Below are 21,490 nucleotides of genomic sequence, written 5' to 3'. Positions count from 1 at the left end.
GTAAATTGACCGAGGAACACATTTTCAATTACAGCAATGACCTAGGGAATAGTTACAGGGGGAGGAGAGGGGATGAAGGAGCCAATTGGAATACAAGGCCCTCCCTCATCCTCCATTCGGAAAATCAAATCATGACTCTGTACACCTGCTTCCTGTTTACAAGCAGAAGCTCAAACAGGAAGTACCAGTGACTCGCTCTGTTGAGAAATGGTCTCCAGAATCAGAGATTATGCTAGAGGACTGCTTTGCTAACGCTGATTGGAATATGTTTCAGGACTTTCAGGACTGCGGATAACACCGACGAGCTAACCACCTCCGTCACTGACTTCATTTGGAAATGCATCGGGGACGTTGTCCCCACGGTGAAGGTTCTCTGCTTCCCCAATCAAAAGCCCTGGATGAACACTGAGGTTGGTGCTAAACTAAAGGACAGGGCCACCACACACACAGCTATTGCAAACAGTCCTGAGGCTACGGCTGAGGTCAGGAACATGTACAATAAGTCCCGCTATGACCTTACCAGACTCATCAAATGACAATCTAGGAATAAGGTGGAATCATATTACACAGGCTCTGACGCCTGGCGCATGTGGCAGGGGCTACAGTCCATTACGGATTAGAAAGACGAAATCAATGCATTTTCGGCACGCTTTGACAATAACAACATTGAGCCGGGTGTGAGGTTTGCTGCAGATCCAGAAGATTTGGAAATCTCGCTCTCCAAGGCCGACGTGAGTGAAGTCTTTAATCAGGTCAATACCCACAAGGCTGCGGGGCCCAATGGTATTTCAGGGTGCATTGTCAGAGCTGGTAGGTATATTCACGGTAATTTTCAACCTCTCCTTGTCCCAGTCTGTAATCCTCACATGTTTTATGATGACCACCATCATTCCTGTTCCCAGGAACTCTAACATGATGACCAAACCTGCTCCAGGCGTGTGTCCATGTGTGCCATCATGCACATGTTGAGTTTGTCTATCCCCACTAGACGTGATCAGGACACGCAGGTTGAAATATCAAAACGAACTCTGAAACAACTATATTCATTTGGGGACAGGTTGAAACACACATGACACATTTATGGACATTTAGCTAGCTAGCTTGTTGTTGCTAGCTCATTTGTCAAGGGATATAAACATTAGGTTGTTATTTGTTATTATTCTTGGATCTTTGTAGAACCCATTTCACACAATCATGTGTTCTCTACTCCGACAATTAATCCACAGATAAAAGCAGAAACCTTGTTTCTTTCTAGTGATCTCTCCTCCTTCAGTCTGCTTCTTCTTCTTCTGTGGACTTTATATGGCTGTTGGCAACCAACTGTAAGGTGCATTACCGCCACCAACTGGACTGGAGTGTGGACCTCAGTTCATCTTTCATCACCCATCTGGGTACAGTAATTGCTCCTAAAAACCAATGAGGAGATGGGAGAGGAGGGACTAGAACCAAGTTACGTTTTAGAGCCTGGCTATGCAGACACTCTCGAGTAGTTTGGATAAAATGTATGTGGACATTGAACATCTGCTCGTTGAACATCTCATTCCAAAATGATGGGCATTAATATGGAGTTGGTCCCTCCTTTGCTGCTATAACAGCATCCACTCTTCTGGGAAGGCTAAGGGTCCTAGGCCAAACAATGAAATACAGCCTCAGACATTATTTCTCCTCCAGCAAACTTTACAGTTGCCATTATGCATTGGGTTAAATAGCGTTCCCCTGACATCCACCAAACCCCGAATTGTCCCTCAGATTGCCAGTTGGCGATGCTTGAGTCATCACACCAAAGAACGCATTTCCACTGCTCCAGAGTCTAATGGCGGCAAGCTTTACACCACTCCAGCCTACGCTTGGCATTGCGCATGTTGATCTAGGCTTGTGTGTGGCTGCTCAGCCATGGAAACCCATTTCATGAAGCTCCTGACAAACAGTTCTTGTGCTGATGTTGCTTCCAGAGGCAGTTTGGAACTCTGTAAGTGTTGCAACCGAGGACAGACGATTTCAGCACTCGGCAGTCCCGTTCTGTGAGCTTGTGTGGCCTACCACTTCACGGCTGAGCCTTTGTTGCTCCTAGACGTTTCCACTTCACAATAACAGCACTTACGAATGACCGGGACAGCTCTAGCAGGGCAGAATTTTGACAAACTGACTTGTTGGAAAGGTGGCATCCTATGACGGTGCCACGTTGAAAGTCACGGAGCTCTTCAATACAGCCATTCTACTGCCAATGTATGTTTATGTAGATTGCATGTCTGTGTGCTCAATTGTATACACCTGTCAGCAACGGTGTGGCTGAAATAGCCGAATCCACTAATTTGAAGGGGTGGCCACATACTTTTGTGTTTATATAGTGTATGTAAATGTATCTTGCAATGCTCAATCACACAAGCCGGGTGGTGTGGTCAGCATGTATGGCTTCATATCACAGTGACCACCACACTGTAGCACTCAGATCTGTGGTAATCATTAAGTGCTTTGAGAGGCTGATTATGGCACACATCAACGCCATCATCCCAGACACCCTAGACCCACTCCATTTTGCATACCGCCACAGCAGATCCAAAGGCGACGCAATCTGAATTGCACTCCACACTGCCCTCACCCACCCAAATAAGAGGAATACCTGTGTAAGAATGCTGTTCATTGACTACAGCTCAGCTTTCAACACCATCGTCCCCTCCAAGCTCGTCACCAAGCTTAGTAGCCTTGGTCTGAACACCTCCCTCTGCAGCTGGATCCTGGACTTCCTGATGGTCCGACCCCAGGTGGTGAGGGTAGGCAACATCACCTCCACCATGCTGACCCTCAACACAGGGGCCCCACAGGGCTTAGTCCCCTCCTGCAGGGAGGAGATCAGTGACGTGGCATTGTGGGGCGGAACAACAACTTCTCCTTCAACGTCAGTAAGACCAAGGAGCTGATCGTGGACTGCAGGAAATGGGGGAACGAACACTCCCCCATCCACATCGATGGGACTGCAGTGGAGCGGGTCGAGAGCTCCAAGTTCCTCGGTGTCCAAATCACTAAGAATTTAAATGGTCCACACACCTCCATTCAATCGTGAAGAAGGTGCGATAGTGCCTCTTCCCCCTCAGGAGGTTGAAAAGGTTTGGCATCGGCCTTCAAATCTTCAAAAAGTTATACAGCTGTACCATTGAGAGCATCTTGACTGGCTGCATCACTGCTTGGTATAGCAATTGCACTGCCCTCGATCGCATTGTGTTACAAATGATGCGGCGGACAGCCCAGTACATCACTGGGGCCGAGCTCCCTGCCATCCAGTACCTCTATATCAAGCGGTGTGAAAGGAAGGCCCGGAAAATTGTTAAAGACTCCAACCACCCAAGCCATTGAATGTTCTCTCTGCTTTCGATCGGCAAGCGGTACCGGTGCATCAAGTCTGACACCAACAGGCTCCTAAACAGCCTACATCTTCATGCCATAAGACTACTAAATGGCTAACACAATGGTTACAGGACTATCTGAGTTGACCTTTGTATTTTATTGTTATTTTTTCACTGTCTCTAGGCACACTTACAGGGCCCTTCACATTATGCACACTGACACTCCAACACACAAACACTCCATCACATCACTTTATCACACACACATATGCACATAAATGTAAACTAACTCTACACACACCCACTCACGTACAATCATCAGATACGCTGCTACTACTCTGTTTATCATATCCTGATGCCTAGTCACCTTACCCCTGTACATATCTACCTCTATCGATCCAGTATTCCTGCACATTATATATATATATGGTACTGGAACTGACCCTGTATATAGTATGCCCACTTACTTTGTGTTGTTCTTATTTTTATATCTTGTGTGTTTTTGTTCTACCTTGTTATTTTTAGTATTACATTGTTATTGATTACTGCATTGTTGAGGTTAGAGCTAGCAAGAAAGGCATTTCACTGTACTTGTGCTTGTGACATTGAAACTTAGCCTCTCGTTTGTAAATAACATTGTCATTGGTCTAGCGTCGCTGCTGGTTAATTACTCAGGATGCTCCCTGACGGCTTGGCCACGCTCTGATCAAACTCAGCACATTGTGTGTGTGTGTGTGTGTGTGTGTGTGTGTGTGTGTGTGTGTGTGTGTGTGTGTGTGTGTGTGTGTGTGTGTGTGTGTGTGTGTGTGTGTGTGTGTGTGTGTGTGTGTGTGTGTGTGTGTGTGTGTGTGTGTACGAAGCAGTACTTACTTCCCATGCCATCTTCTCTGAGCCCTAGTGCTGAATACTTAACAGAAATGTGTTGGTTATTTTCCGTTTTTAAACAATTAATTGACTGATAAATCTCTACAGATAAATCAGATCAAGCCCAAACTGCGCGATGTAGTAAGGAGTTGTAGTTTCCAACAGGCCAATACTCTACATAATTTAGCGCAGAAAACATAGTAATTAACTACAATTACCATAATCCAAAGCACACCTATTTGTCCATTCTGAGACCGAGAGAAGAGGCAGAAGAACGCGCGATCGAGAGGGATAGAGAGCAGGTGCTTCGTGAGGTATCTCTACCTGAAAATACATGGTCTAAGATTGATAATTGGTATTCAGCAGCCATAAAAGTATGCCTTATTTACTTTCAAGAATGACTAAAATAGTGATTTTGTCAGACAGCATAGGCAGTAGCTCTATATAGGCATAAAACAAATGTAACATACACAATAACTGAAATAGTGTATTAAAGTAAAGTAATGTGAATAAATTATGGTAAATTAGTGATAAGCAGTAATGAGCAGTCACTACTATCATCATTCAAATCACATAATGCATAGTGCATTTAATGTAAAAATATTTTTTTAAACCGAAATCGAAAACCGTGATTATTTTGTAATACTTCAAAAAGCCGTAATCGCTCAGCACTACTGAGCCCCCAAATGGAATTATAATGAGGAGGGACAAAAGATAGAGGGAGGAGAGTGGTGTCAGTGCCAACTTGATGAAAACAGCAGGAGATGCAGCACACCATCACAGTTAGGTGACATCTCTGTGGTGACTCAGGCTGATCGAAGACTCTTCTCTAAGCTCTGATCAGAGAGAGAGAGACAGAGAGACAGAGACAGAGACAGAGACAGAGAGACAGAGAGAGAGACAGAGACAGAGACAGAGACAGAGAGACAGAGAGACAGACAGACAGACAGACAGACAGACAGACAGGCAGACAGACAGACAGACAGACAGACAGAGAGACAGACAGACCGAAAGACAGACAGACAGACAGACAGACAGACAGACAGACAGACAGACAGACAGAGAGACAGACAGATATAAAGAAGACAGAGACTATAAAAGTTTAACACCATCCAGTAAAAGTCTGACATCTCAGTTGTCTTTTCTCAGAAGTCTGGCACGATCTAGGCATCCCTCTCTCTCTCTTTTTGGAACAGACATACACCTCCCTATTTCCCCAACCCCCCTGCTGCCTTCCTTCACTTAGGGAATTCTGTTTTAAAAGACAAATGCTGCATTTCTTCACTTAGGGAATCCTGTTTTAAAAGACAAATGCTGCATTTCATAGAGCAGAGTTGGACAAATGGGCACGGCGCCAGTCTATATCTAAATTTTTTCCCTATTCTTCTTTTCCCTTCAGTGGAGAACAGACGAGAGCGAAATGTCACGGCAATCTCACGGCTGTCCGAGTGTAGAGGAACAGAGGTGGGTGGCCAAATGCCAAACGCTTCTCTGTCACAGCCTGGACCCTTCTACTGTACTGTAGAGGGATGAGAGAAGGAGATAGAGAGGGAGAGACAGATGAAGGCAATGAGAGAGAGAGATACAGTAAAAGAGACATAAAAAGAGCGAGTTGATACCGAAAAAAGACAGCAACACTGAGGCCCAGAGAGGCACAACGAAGTGAAGACACTTCAATCCACAAGATGGGAAAAGAGAGTGTCTGATTGTATAGGGATCACTGTCTTGGGATCATTTAATCTCACATCTCCTCATCCCCTTCTCCCATCTCACAGTAAAGCAATTTTCCCCTTATACCAGTGGTATTCAAAGTCGGGGTCACGACCCGGATGTCAATGGCGTGCGTACTGGGAGCGGAGTCAGGTGCAAGAGAGCAGAGAGTTGTGAACAGGCACACACTTTATTGAGACAGGAGAAACCAACAGATGGACGCACTGTGTTAAAACCTCCAGCCAATGCAAAAGTGCAAACGCGCAAACAGTCACAATAATATAGTATAAACACAATAACATACCCCGTGAAATAAAACACAGAATAAATGCATACCAGTAAAACGCTTCAACATAGACACATAACACAAAACAATCTCACACAAAGACATGAGGAGGAACAGTGGAATAAATACATGTAGTGTGATTGGGGAATGAAAACCAGGTGTGCAGGGAACAAGACAAAACAAATGGATAAATGAAAAATGGAGCGGCGATGGCTAGAAAGCCGGTGACGTCGACCGCCAAACGCCGCCCAAACAAGGAGAGGACCGACTTCGGCGGAAGTCGTGACACCGGAACTACAGTGGGCTTGCCAAAATGTTAAATTTACCATGCCTTCAGAAAGTATTCACACCCCTTGACTTTTTCCACATTTTGTTGTAATTTACAACCTGAATTTAAAATGGATTAAATTGAGATTTTCTGTCACTGGCTTACACACAATACCCCATAATGTCAAAGTGGAATTATGTTTTTTCGAAATACTTATAAATTAATACACAATGAAAAGCTGAAATATCTTGAGTCAATGGCAAGTTCATCAGTAGAAATGTGTCACATAATAAGTTGCATGGACTCACTCCGTTTGTAATAATACTGCTTAACGATTATAAACATACCCATAACATGATGCAGCTACCACTATGCTTAAAAATATGGAAAGTGGTACACAGTAACGTATTGGATTGGATTTTCTCCAAACATAACACTTTGTATTCAGGACAAAAAGGTAATTGCCTGACCACATTTTTTACAGAATTACTTTATTGCCTTGTTGCAAACCAATAGGTGCCCTTCCTTGCAAGGCATTGGAAAACCTCCCTGGTCTTTATGGTTGAATCTGTAGTTGAAATTCACTGCTTGACTGAGGGACCTTACAGATAATTGCATGTGTGGGGTACAGAGATGAGGTACACCACCGGTCCAAAGTTTTAGAACACCTACTCATTCAAGGGTTTTTCTTTATTTTTACCATTTTCTACATTGTAGAATAATAGTGAAGACATCAACGCTATGAAATAACACATGGAGTATTGAACTAACCAAAAAAGTGTTACACAAATCAAAATATATTTTATATTTGAGATTCTTCAAATAGCCACCCTTTGCCTTGATGACAGCTTTGCACACTCTTGGCATTCTCTCAACCAGCATCATGAGGTAGTCACCTGAAATGCATTTCAATTAACAGGTGTGCATGTTAAATAGAGAAAAACTCTTGAATGAGTAGGTGTTCTAAAACTTTGGAGTAGTCATTCAAAAATCATGTTCAGGACGGGTATTTTCCAGGATTTAAAAAAATGGAATCGAGCACAGTCAAATTCCTAGAGGAAAACCTAGTTCAGTCTGCTTTCCACCAGACAGGGATATTAATTCACTTTTCAGCAGGACAACAACCTAAAACACAAGGCCAAATCTACACGGGAGTTGCTTACCAAGAAGACAGTGAATCTTAAATCTACTTGAAAATCTATGGCAAGACCTGAAAATGGTTGTCTAGCAATGACCAACATCCAATTTGACTGAGCTAAAGATAATAATTGGCAAATGTTGCACAATCCAGGTATGGAATGTTCTTAGAGACCCAGAAAGACTCAAAGCTGAAATTGCTGGCAAAAGTGCTTCTATAAAGTATTGACTCAGGGGTGTGAATACTTATGTAAATGAGTTATTTCAGTATTTCATTTTCAATAAATTTTCTAAAATGTCTACAAACATGTTTTCTCTTTGTCATCATGGGGTATTGTGTGTAGATGGGTGATAAAAAATAATGTATTTAATCATTTTTAAATTCAAGCTGTAACACAATAAAATGTAGAATCAATCAGAGGTATGAATACTTTCAGAAGGCACTGTACATATATACAGTTGAAGTCGGAAGTTTACTTAGGTTGGAGTCATTGAAATGTGTTTCTCAACCACTTCACAAATTTCTTGTTAACAAACTATAGTTTGGGCAAGTCGGTTAGGACATCTACTTTGTGCAAGACACAAGTAATTTTTCCAACAATTGTTTGCAGACAGATTATTTAACTTATAATTCACAGTATCACAATTCCAGTGGGTCAGACGTTTACATACACTAAGTTGACAGTGCCTTTAAACTGCTTGGAAAATTCCAGAAAATTCTGTCATGGCTTTAGAAGCTTCTGAGTTAATTGGAATTGTCCCTGTGGATGTATTTCAAGGCCTACCTTCAAACTCAGTGCCTCTTTGCTTGACATCGTGGGAAAATAAATTGAAATCAGCCAAGACCTCAGAAAAGAAATTGGAGACCTCCAGAAGTCTGGTTCATCCTTGGGAGCAATATCCAAACACCTGAAGGTCTCTTGGAGATGAATGTACTTTGTGTGAAAAGTGCAAATCAATCCCAGAACAACAGCAAAGGAACTTGTGAAGATGCTGGAGGAAACAGGTACAAAGTACCTGTGCCCAGGTACAAATCCACAGTAAAACGAGTCCTATATCAACATAACCTGAAAGGCTGCTCAGCAAGGAAGAAGCCACTGCTCCAAAACCGCCATAAAAAAAGCCAGACTACGGTTTGCAACTGCACATGGGGACAAAGATCGTACTTTTTGGAGAAATGTCCTTTGGTCTGATGAAACAAAAATAGAACTGTTTGGTCATAATGACCATCGATATGTTTGGAGGAAAAAGGGGGAGGCTTGCAAGCCAAAGAACAACATCCTGACCATGAAGCACGGGGGTGGCAGCATCATGTTGTGGGGGTGCTTTGCTGCAGGAGGGACTCATGCACTTCACAACATGAGGGAGGAAAATTATGTGGATATATTGAAGCAACATCTCAAGACATTAGTCAGGAAGTTAAAGCTTGGTCACAAATGGGTCTTCCAAATGGACAATGACCCCAAGCATACTTCCAAAGTTGTGGCAAAATGGCTTAAGGACAACAAAGTCAAGGTATTGGAGTGGCCATCACAACTCCCTGACCTCAATCCTATAGAAAATTTGTGGGCAGAACTGAAAAAGCATGTGCGAGCAAGGAGGCCTACAAACCTGACTCAGTTACACCAGCTCTGTCAGGAGCAATGGAGCAATTCACCCAACTTATTGTGGGAAGCTTGTGGGAGGCTACCCGAAACATTTGACCCAAGTTAAACAATTTAAGGGCAATGCTACCAAATACTAATTGAGTGTACTTAAACTTCTGACCAACTGGGAATGTGATTAAATAAATAAAAGCTGAAATAAATAATTCTCTCTACTATTCGTATGACATTTCACATTCTTAAAATATAGTGGTGATCCTAACTGACCTAAGACAGGGAATTTTTACTAGGATTAAATGTCAGGAATTGTGAAAAACTGAGTTTTACTGTATATATACATATATATTTTTTTTACCAACATTTGTTTTTACACATTTATTTTGAAGGTCATTTGTTGATTTAAAAATCGAATTGTACAGATGTTAAGGTTGTGTCAAAAGATTTGGGGTGGTCTGCTGTCACAAGAAAAAATGGCGTCCCCAGAAGATCTGGCGTAAAAAATTGCGTCACTGCTGAAAATGTTTGAATACCTCTGCCCTTCACCACATAGTACATTACTGTCCCACCCCAACCACTGGAATGTCAATGGGATTCAAGACAGTGGGCCAGATCAAACAAATACAGGATGCTCTCCAAAAGCAACACTATTGCCTCTATAGTGCACTACTGGTTAGCTCTGGTTAAAAGTAGTGCACTATGTAGGGAATAGCGTGCCTTTTGTGACATACGCACAGTGTAGGATAGAAAGACACTTCAAAGGGGATCTAATAGGATGTCTGTTCAGCTCTCCTCACCTGAGACATGTGATCTCTAACCCCACAGAGTCACTGTGTTGGGTGTGTTTTTATATTGTAGCTCAACCTATGAGATTTTCACCTGAGACATGTGATCTCTAACCCCACAGAGTCACTGTGTTGGGTGTGTTTTTATATTGTAGCTCAACCTTTTCTTACTGCTATGAGATCAGCTCTCCTCACCTGAGACATGTGATCTCTAACCCCACAGAGTCACTGTGTTGGGTGTGTTTTTATATTGTAGCTCAACCTTTTCTTACTGCTATGAGATCAGCTCTGGTCAGCTTTCAACTCTCTCTCCCATCTGATTCACTTAACATGCCGTGCCTTCATCAAAATCCTGATTTAGTTCATACAGGTTGTGTATTGGTCAGAGAGCCACTGTGATATAACAGGTATCTAGTGGTGGATGGTGGGTGGAGATATAGGAGGAACATTTCATTGTAGTGGCTACAATGGAATAAAGAAATGGTATGTGTTTGATACCTTTCCATTCAGTCCAATAGCCACCACTGCAGTACCCCAAAAGCTTTACAGGCTCCATTCCCCCCTGACTCTAGATCTGGTTGGGATCTGATTGGCTTCCAAGGCTGTTTCTGTAGTTGTGATTCGAGTTGTTGCTTTCTTGTGGAGCTGTTGGCACACAAGCTGAGAAAGTGAGACAGAGAGAAAGAAAGAGAACAATGAAGACATAGAGCGAGATGAGGAATCAATTGCAATGTGAAAGTTGCGATAGAAAGGTGTGTGGGGAAAACAATGGGCTGTGTTTCATCGATCCAGTTGTACTCATCTGTAGCCTGAGTCGAATTTCCAGAAAACACAGTCGCTTATTATTCATCTCCACATTGATTGGCCTCTCATTTGTAAATATAATTATCATTGGTCCAGCCAGCGTCGCTGCTGGTTAATTACCCAGGATGCTCCCTGTCGGCTTGCCCACACTTGGATTTGACGCAGCGCATTGATCTGTGTGTGTGCATGTGCATGCACTCGTGCGCATGTGCTATGAGGAAGCAGTACTTTCTTTGCCAGCTTCTCTAAGCCCCCTAATGAAATTATAATAAGGAAGGAGGGATGGAGGAGAGGAGGCGTGGGGGGGAATGGCGTCAGTGCCAACTTTATGACAACAGCAGGAGATGCAGCACACCATCACTGTCAGTTGGCGCCTCTGTGGTGACTCAGCATGATCAGAGACTCTTCTGGGTGTGTGTGCGTGTGAGTGTATGAGAGAAATAGAGAGAACAAATGTCAAGGGACTCTCACTCCCATAATACCTCAATACCAGTCAATGAATATACTAAATATCTTTTGAGGGATTACTGAAGTTGTTGTTGGTGCAATTTGGTTGACTAAGCTCAGTGAAATAAAATATAACAAACCATGTGAGAACAGCTGACATCTGGAAATAATGATGAATTGCTAAACACCAAATTAAACTCTAAATGCAAAACTAATGTTGAAGGAGGGTGTGAGGGGGTGTGGGGGTGCACAAGCGCCTGATTTAATGTGTGAGGGCATCACAGTATTTTTCAGTCTTTGATTTTACCACACCGCTCCCTTTATTCACCCCAATGACATGCTTTGAAAGAATGGGGATGAAATTGGCTTAATCTCTGGCAGGAACAGTACTGGGCCCATATTCATAAAGCATCTCAGAATAGAAGTGCCCATCTAGGATCAGGTCCCCCTGTCCATATAATCTTATGCATTATGTTCTAAAAGGCTAAACTGATCCTAGATCAGCGCTCCTTCTCAACTAAAATAAAATGTTATTTGTCACGTACACATGGTTAGCAGATGTTATTGCGAGTGTAGCGAAATGCTTGTGCTTCTAGTTCTGACAGTGCAGCAATATCAACAAGTAATCGAACATTTCCACAACAACTACCTAATACGTACAAATAGCAAAGGGGTGGAATAAGAATATGTACATAATTTCAGGTTTGAAGGTAAGACCCAGGTGCAGACAATGTCGAAGTAACAAAGGTTTATTAAATTGAACACGGGCATGTAAAGGTACAGGACGGCAGGCAGGCTCAGGGTCAGGTTAAGCAGGAAGGTCAAAACTGGGAAAACTAGGAAACAGGCACTATAGACAGGACAGGAGCAAGGGGGAAACCACTGGTAGGTCTGAATGAACAAATCGAACTGGCAACAGACAAACAGAGAACACAGGTATAAATACACAGGGGATAATGGGGAAGATGGGCGACACCTGGAGGGGGGCGAAGACAATCACAAAGGTAGGTGAAACAGATCAGGGTGTGACACATAAACATATGGATGAGCAGTGACCGAGCGGCATAGGCAAGATTCAATACATGGTATAAAATACAGTATGTGGGAGTAATGCAAATATGTAAACATCATTATTAAAGTGGCATTTATAACGTGACTAGTGATCCATTTATTAGAGTTGCCAATTCTTTCAAGTCTGTATGTAGGCAGCAGCCTCTCTGTATTAGTGATACATTTAATGAATACAGGCCCTGGTCTTGTTGCGGCTAGCTAACTTTATAAAGGTCAGTGTTAGCCATCCCTGAAAGGCCAGTCTGTCTGGTCTCTGTTTAATGTAGTCTGTCACTAGCTGCTGCATATGTGATTTATCTATACAGTTCACAGTGCTATATCAGTTAACACATAATAATATTGTAGATGATCAGAGGTCAGCCTAGTGATCAATATTGCTAAGGTCCGAGGTAATATACTGTAAGAGTCCACAAGGGGAGTGCAGAAAGACCTAGGGTTATGGTTATGGAGCCCTACAGATGGAGATACACATCCATAGACAGAGTTGTCTGCATTAGCATCTAGAAGCCCTCTCAATAGAGGGAGTACCTCTCAGTCTTACCAGGAGTAAGGAATACCTCTGACCCTGTGACCTCACATCTAAACAGGATCTACCTCCCACTGGAACTCATCATGGATCAAACTACCAATCTAACCTCAACTATGTTTGTTACTTTCACTCTTGTCTGTACTCTACCTCATCTCTACCTCTCTGGCCCCTACTGTGTGACCTCTGACATATGTACTGTGACCCAGTGTCTGCCCATGCCCATGCCAGCCCGCCCACCATTCCTTCCTCTCTGTGCCCTCCCCGCACTCCAGGTGGGCGACCAGATCCTGGAGGTGAACGGGTGCAGCTTCCTGGGTATCCCCCATGACGAGGCGGTGCGCGTGCTCAAGTCATCGCGCCACCTGATAATGACTGTGAAGGACGTGGGACGCTTGCCACATGCCAGGACAGTAGTGGGGGAGACCAAGTGGATTGCCAGCTCCCAAATCGCTGAGAGTTCCGCCAGCGGCAGTGTGGCTGGGTAAGAGAGAGAGAGGGGGAGGGAAGGGGTGGGAGAGGGTGAGGGAGAGGGAGGTTTGGGGTGAGGGAGGGAGTGGGTTGAGGATGAGGGAGGGGTGAGAGATGGTGAGGGAGGGGTGGGAGATGATGAGGGAGATGGTGATGGTGTTTAAAAGTAAAGCTCGCTAATTGAATTTGCGCCTGATTTAATGTGTCATTTCAAGAGGGCATCTTTGATTTTACCACACCCTCTCCCTTTACTGACCCCAACGACATGCTTTGAATCAGTAATTATGTTGTTGGCTGCTTAGATTGCTACGAGAAGCTAGAATTACTCTCAGAAAGACAGAGATATTGGCCTTCTCCCCATTGTGAGGATAGATACTTCTTCATCTGTTCTGTCTGCTCTGTAGATGTAATCTGTATGCATGTGTGCAGTTGAATAGATGAATGACCCACATACAAGGTTTCCATACATTTCCATTTCAAATGCTTTTCCAGGCATGCCAGTTTATTTAGTGTCACTCCGGGGCAATGAGATACGTGAGTGTGTGCGCGTGCGTGTGGTGTTCTGCTCCAGCTCAGTGTCATTAGCTGTAATGCAGTACGCCTGATTAAGAGAGCTTTGGAGAGTTGGTCACACACCACAGAGAGAAAAAAATAACTGCAAGGTAGCTGTTTTTATACCAGGACAGTACATCACTCTAATATCTGGCGGTCTGCCTGCTTGTGTGTGTGTGTGTCCACATATTGTCAGAGCGGAGAGGTAATGACAACATGCTACCAGTGATACGTGTGTGTCTGGAGGGAGCTGTCATGAGGACAGTGTAATAATGTGTTCTGTTTATCTGTTTATCCTGCAGCTTGTCCATGGACCAAGGAGCATCAGGAAGGGTAAGGCCAACCTCCACACAGAGATCTGTCTATGACATCATCAGTCTTATACGCGTGCCCCTGGCCTGCCAGTGGACATGTTTAACTATTCTTATGGTGACCAGAAGTCTCCACAAGAATAGTAAATGAACAAAAATTTGACCAACTGGGGACATTTTGTTAGTCCCCACAAGGTAAAATGCTATTTCGAGGTGTTTTAGGGTTAAAGTTAGAATTACATTAAGTGTCAGGGTTAGGAGCTAGGGTAAGTTTTAGGGTTTGGGTTCAGGTTATTTAACTTGTATTTAACTAGTTAAGAACAAATTCTTATTTCCAATGATGGCCTACCCCTGCCAAACCCTCCCCTAACCCGGATGATGCTAGGCCAATTGTGTGCCACCCTATGGGACTCCCGATCACGGCCGGTTGTGATACAGCCTGGGATTGAACCTGCGTCTGTAGGGACGCCTCTAGCACTGTGATGCAGTGCCTTAGATCGCTGCGCTACTTGGGATCCCTAACAGGTTAGCGTATGGGTTAAGGTTAGTGTAAGAGTATGGGTTAGGTTTAGGGTTAGGGAAAATAGGATTTTAAATGGGACTGAATTGTGTGTCCCCACAAGGTTAGCTGTAAAAGACTGTGTGTGTATGTCTCTATTTGCATTTGTATGTGCTGTGATCATATCTGCTCTCTCCAACTCTCACGTCATCTGTATCCACATCTGTGACAGCGCTGCATCATGCCAGCATGTAGAGAAGCAGAGGGACGCTGGCATTTCGTCCATGTCATGCGGTCGCCACCGGTGTTATTGGGTGTGAGGTCATCAGCAGGGCGAGAGGCCAGGCTTAGGTCAGCCTGGGAGAACCCCCAGAAAACAATACTGTCCCACAGGACTCATGCTGATTGGTTTGCTGTTATTGACAATTACAGAGAACTTGGCCTGAGGAGATGGAGCTGAACTTTACATAGCTCTGGTGCAAGGCCTTAACTGCATCTTGTGGATACTTGTCAACGTCAGTAAACCACACACAATGCCCTGGACCTGAGCTAAACTTTACAGGAACATGCAGAGATTGTACTTTTACTTAATAATATAAACTCATATTTAAGCAATAAGGCCTGGGGGGTGCGGTACATTGGTCAATATACGATGACTAACGACTGTTCTTAGACACAACGCAAAGCGGAGTAGAGCCTAGATACAGTACATCCCTTAGCCGTGATATATTAGCCTTAGATCACAAACCCCTGAGGTATTATAAACTGGTGTTAGTAATAGAACAGTAAACAAGCATTTTTGCATCATACCTGTGTTAAATGTAAGCAATAAGGCCTGGGGGGTGTGGTATATGGCCAACATACCATAGCGAAGGGCTGTTCTTAAGCACGATGCAACGCGGAGTGCCTGGATACAGGCCTTAGCCGTGGTATTTCGGCCATATACCAGAAACCCCCGAGGTGCCTTATTGCTATGATAAACTGGTTACCAGCATAATTAGAGCAGTATAAATACTTGTTTTGTCATACGGTCTGATATACCACGGCTGTCAGCCAATCAGCATTCAGGGCTCGAACCAACAAGTTTATAATGTCTGATATACCACACCTTTCAGCCAATCAGTATCCAGGACCCAAACTACCCATTTTATAATATATTATACCCTATTTAGTGGTCATCATGAAGAAAAATGAGGGTATTTTACTTCACCCACTTGAGAAAAAAAGAAGGAACCCGCACAAGATAGCGTAGCCAATGCGGACGTGTTTGTTGTTGTCTCGTGTAAATGTTCTTTTTTTGTTCTTTTTTGTTGTTGTATATATTTATTCCCATTTTTAAATTAAATATACCTTCCGGCAACCCGCCTCACCCAATGTGATAAGGATCTGCTATTTTTAGACCTTATAGACCTTAACCAGCTGATTAGCTACCAGCTATTTAGTCATTGTTAGCCACTGCTAGCGGCCTTTACCTTTAGCTCAGACACCAGCCTCTTTTAGCCTGGATAATACCTGCCAGTCTGCACAGCGCGATATCAACCCTGAGCATATTGGACTGCTTTTCTCCACCGGATTCCTGCCGTAAGCTCTGAACAATTACTCTGGATCATCGCAGCTAGCTAGCTGCTATCGAGTGGCCCAGCCTCGAAGCTAGCCTTGAGCCAGGCCCATCTCCCGGCTTGCTCAGTGGACCCTATGATCACTTAGCAACACAGCTGATGCCTCCCGGACTCTTCCCTAACACGAATAGAAGCCACTACATCACCGGATTCCTGCCATAAGCTCTGGACCTTTGCACCGGACGCACCAAAGTAGCTATAGTGACTAACGCCCTTGTCCCGAAGCTAGCACTAGTTAGCCTCAAGCCAGGCGCATATCCCTGCTAGCAAACAAACTTACGCCAGCTACAACACCTCTTTTGCCTGGACCCTTTGTCGACACGGAGCCCCGCCGATCCATCACGCCACCTCTTACAGACCCCCATCAGCCCCCAGCTGTGCCCTGGACACCATATGTGAATTGATTGCCCCCCATCTATCTTCAGAGTTTGTTCTGTTAGGTGACCTAAACTGGGATATGCTTAACACCCAGGCCATCCTACAATCTAAACTAGATGCCCTCAATCTCACACAAATTATCAAGGAACCCACCAGGTACAACCCTAAATCCGTAAACATGGGCACCCTCATAGATATTATCCTGACCAACTTGCCCTCCAAATACACCTCTGCTCTTTTCAATCAGGATCTCAGCAATCACTGCCTCATTGACTGCATCCGTTATGGGTCTGCGGTCAAACGACCACCCCTCATCACTGTCAAACACTCCCTCATACACTTCTGCAAGCAGGCCTTTCTAATTGACCTGGCCCGGGTATCCTGGAAGGATATTGACCTCATCCCGTCAGTAGAGGAGGCCTTGTTGTTCTTTAAAAGTAATTTCCTCACCATATTAAATAAGCATGCCCCTTTCAAAAAGAACGAAGAACAGATATAGCCCTTGCTTCACTCCAGACCTGACTGCCCTCGACCAGCACCAAAATATCCTATGGTGTACTGCACTAGCATCGAATAGTCCCTGTGATATGCGACTTTTCAGGGAAGTCAGGAACCAATACACACTGCCAGTTTGTAAAGAAAAAGCTAGCTTTTTCAAACAGACATTTGCATCCTGTTGCTCTAACTCCAAAAAGTTCTGGGACACTGTAAAGCCCATGAAGAATAAGAGCAGCACCTCCCAGCTGCCCACTGCACTGAGGCTAGGAAACACTGTTACCACCAATAAATCCACGATAATCGAGAATTTCAATAAGCTTTTCTCAACGGCTGGCCATGCTTTCCTCCTGGCTACCCCAACCCTGACCAACAGCTCTGCACCCCCCGCAGCTACTTGCCGAAGCCTCCCCAGCTTCTCCTTCACCCAAATCCAGATAGCTGATTTTCTGAAAGAGTTGAAAAACCTGGACCTGTACAAATTAGCTGGGCTAGATAATCTGGACCCTCTCTTTCTAAAACTATCCGTTGTTGCAACCCCTATTACTCGTCTGTTCAACCTCTCTTTCGTATGGTCCGAGATTCCTAAAGATTGGATAGCTGCCGCGGTCATCCCCATCTTCAAAGGGGGTGACACTCTAGACCCAAACTGTTACAGACTTATATCCATCCTGCTCTGCCTTTCTAAAATCTTCGAATGCCAAGAAAACAAAGATCACTGACAATTTCGAATCCCACCGTTCCTTCTCCGCTGTGCAATCCGGCTTCCGAGCTGGTAACGGGTGCACCTCAGCCATGCCCAAGGTACTAAACGGTATCATAACCATCATCGATAAAAGACAGCACTGTGCAGCCGTCTTCATCAATCTGGCCAAGGCTTCTGACTCTTGTTTATCACCGTATTATTATCGGCAGACTCAACAGCTTTGATTTCTCAAATGACTGAAATAACTGCCTTGCCTGAGGTCTGCCTTGTCCAGACCTCTGGCAGTCTCTATGGGGGTACCACAGGGTTCAATTCTCGGGCAGACTATTTTCTCTGTATACAGTGCCTTGCGAAAGTATTCGGCCCCCTTGAACTTTGCGACCTTTTGCCACATTTCAGGCTTCAAACATAAAGATATAAAACTGTATTTTTTTGTTAAGAATCAACAACAAGTGGGACACAATCATGAAGTGGAACGACATTTATTGGATATTTCAAACTTTTTTAACAAATCAAAAACTGAAAAATTGGGCGTGCAAAATTATTCAGCCCCCTTAAGTTAATACTTTGTAGCGCCACCTTTTGCTGCGATTACAGCTGTAAGTCGCTTGGGGTATGTCTCTATCAGTTTTGCACATCGAGAGACTGACATTTTTTCCCATTCCTCCTTGCAAAACAGCTCGAGCTCAGTGAGGTTGGATGGAGAGCATTTGTGAACAGCAGTTTTCAGGTCTTTCCACAGATTCTCAATTGGATTCAGGTCTGGACTTTGACTTGGCCATTCTAACACCCGGATATGTTTATTTTTGAATCATTCCATTGTAGATGTTGCTTTATGTTTTGGATCATTGTCTTGTTGGAATACAAATCTCCGTCCCAGTCTCAGGTCTTTTGCAGACTCCATCAGGTTTTCTTCCAGAATGGTCCTGTATTTGGCTCCATCCATCTTCCCATCAATTTTAACCATCTTCCCTGTCCCTGCTGAAGAAAAGCAGGCCCAAACCATGATGCTGCCACCACCATGTTTGACAGTGGGGATGGTGTGTTCACAGTGATGAGCTGTGTTGCTTTTACGCCAAACATAACGTTTTGCATTGTTGCCAAAAAGTTCAATTTTGGTTTCATCTGACCAGAGCACCTTCTTCCACATGTTTGGTGTGTCTCCCAGGTGGCTTGTGGCAAACTTTAAACGACACTTTTTATGGATATCTTTAAGAAATGGCTTTCTTCTTGCCACTCTTCCATAAAGGGCAGATTTGTGCAATATACGACTGATTGTTGTCCTATGGACAGAGTCTCCTACCTCAGCTGTAGATCTCTGCAGTTCATCCAGAGTAATCATGGGCCTCTTGGCTGCATCTCTGATCAGTCTTCTCCTTGTATGAGCTGAAAGTTTAGAGGGACGGCCAGGTCTTGGTAGATTTGCAGTGGTCTGATACTCCTTCCATTTCAATATTATTGCTTGCACAGTGCTCCTTGGGATGTTTAAAGCTTGGGAAATCTTTTTGTATCCAAATCCGGCTTTAAACCTCTTCACAACAGTATCTCGGACCTGCCTGTTGTGTTCCTTGTTCTTCATGATGCTCTCTGCGCTTTTAACGGACCTCTGAGACTATCACAGTGCAGGTGCATTTATATGGAGACTTGATTACACACAGGTGGATTGTATTTAGTCATTAGTCATTTAGGTCAACATTGGATCATTCAGAGATCCTCACTGAACTTCTGGAGAGAGTTTGCTGCACTGAAAGTAAAGGGGCTGAATAATTTTGCACGCCCAATTTTTCAGTTTTTGCTTTGTTAAAAAAGTTTGAAATATCCAATAAATGTCGTTCCACTTCATGATTTTGTCCCACTTGTTGTTGATTCTTCACAAAAAAATACAGTTTTATATCTTTATGTTTGAATCCTGAAATGTGGCAAAAGGTCGCAAAGTTCAAGGGGGCCGAATACTTTCGCAAGGCACTGTATCTCAATGATGTCGCTCTTGCTGCGGGTGATTCCTTGATCCACCTCTATGCAGACAATACCATTCTGTATACATCTGGCCCTTCTTTTGACACTGTGTTAACAAACCCCCAAACAAGCTTCAATGCCATATAACACTCCTTCCATGACCTCCAACTGCTCTTAAATGCTTGTAAAACTAAATGCATGCTCTTCACCCGATCGCTGCCCGCACCCACCCACCCAACTAGCAACACTACTCTGGACGGTTCTGACTTAGACTATGTGAACAATTACAAATACCTAGGTATCTGGCTAGACTGTAAACTGTCCTGGCATACTCCAGGTCGTCTACAAGGCCATGCTAGGTAAAGCTCCGCCTTATCTCAGTTCACTGGTCACGATGGCAACACCCATCCGTAGCACGCGCTCCAGCAGGTGTATCTCACTGATCATCCCTAAAGCCAACACCTCATTCGGCCGCCTTTCGTTCCAGTACTCTGCTGCCTGTGACTGGAACGAATTGCAAAAATCGCTGAAGTTGGAGACCTTTATCTCCCTCACCAACTTCAAACATCAGCTATCTGAGCAGCTAACCGATCACTGCAGCTGTACATAATCTATTGGTAAATAGCCCACCCATTTTCACCTACCTCATCCCCACAGTTTTTATTTATTTACTTTTCTGCTCTTTTGCACACCAATATCTCTACCTGTACATGATCATTTATCAATCCAGTGTTAATCTGCAATATTGTAATTATTCGCCTACCTCCTCATGCCTTTTGCACACATTGTATATAGACTCCCCTTTTTTTTCTACTGTGTTATTGACTTGTTAATTGTTTACTCCATGTGTAACTCTGTGTTGTCTGTTCACACTGCTATGCTTTATCTTGGCCAGGTCGCAGTTGTAAATGAGAACTTGTTCTCAACTAGCCTACCTGGTTAAATAAAGGTGAAATGAAAAAAAATGAAAATATTAAGCATCTCCAATCCAAAATTAAATATAGAATCGGCTTCGTATTGCGCGACAAAACCTCCTTCACTCACGCTGCCAAACGTACCCTCGTAAAACTGACTATCCTACTGATCCTCAACTTCGGCGATGTCATTTACAAAATAGCCTCCAACACTCTACTCAGTAAACTGGAGCAGTTTTACTTATTTTATTTTACCTTTATTTAACTCTGCAAGTAGGTTAAAGAACAAATTCTTATTTTCAATGGCAGCCTAGGAACAGTGGGTTAACTCCCTTCTAGGGCAGAATGACAGATTTGTACCTTGTCAGCTCGGGGATTTGAACTTGCAACCTTCCGGTTACTAGTCCAACACTCTAACCACTAGGCTACCCTGCAACCCTAGTGCCATCTGTTTTGATCACAGTGCCATCCATTTTGTCACCAAAGCCCCATATACCACCCACCACTGCGACCTGTATGCTCTCGTCGGCTGGCCCTTGCTACATATTCGTCGCCAAACCCACTGGCTCCAGGTCATCTATAAGTCTTTGCTAGGTAAAGCTCCGCCTTATCTCAGCTCACTGGTCAGCATAGCAACACCCGTAGCACGCGCTCCAGCAGGTATATCTCACTGGTCATCCTCAGAGCCAACACCTCCTTTCTTTCCAGTTCTCTGCTGCCAATGACTGGAACAGATTGCAAAAATCGCT

The 21,490-nt window shown here is 43.9% G+C and overlaps 1 protein-coding gene across 1 annotated transcript in view; it reads left to right on the top strand.

Moving 5' to 3' along the window:
- Nucleotides 1-21,490, top strand: part of LOC135516894 (whirlin-like) — a 143,518-nt gene that overhangs the window by 87,112 nt on the left and 34,916 nt on the right. The window contains 2 exon segments of the mRNA XM_064940966.1: nucleotides 13,116-13,324; nucleotides 14,166-14,196. Of these exon segments, the coding sequence (XP_064797038.1) occupies nucleotides 13,116-13,324; nucleotides 14,166-14,196 (240 nt within the window).

This window comes from Oncorhynchus masou, chromosome 28 (assembly GCF_036934945.1).
Source record: "Oncorhynchus masou masou isolate Uvic2021 chromosome 28, UVic_Omas_1.1, whole genome shotgun sequence".
Taxonomy (NCBI): domain Eukaryota; kingdom Metazoa; phylum Chordata; class Actinopteri; order Salmoniformes; family Salmonidae; genus Oncorhynchus; species Oncorhynchus masou.
Note: the sequence above shows the minus strand (reverse complement) of the source record. Positions and strands in the feature narration are given on the sequence as shown.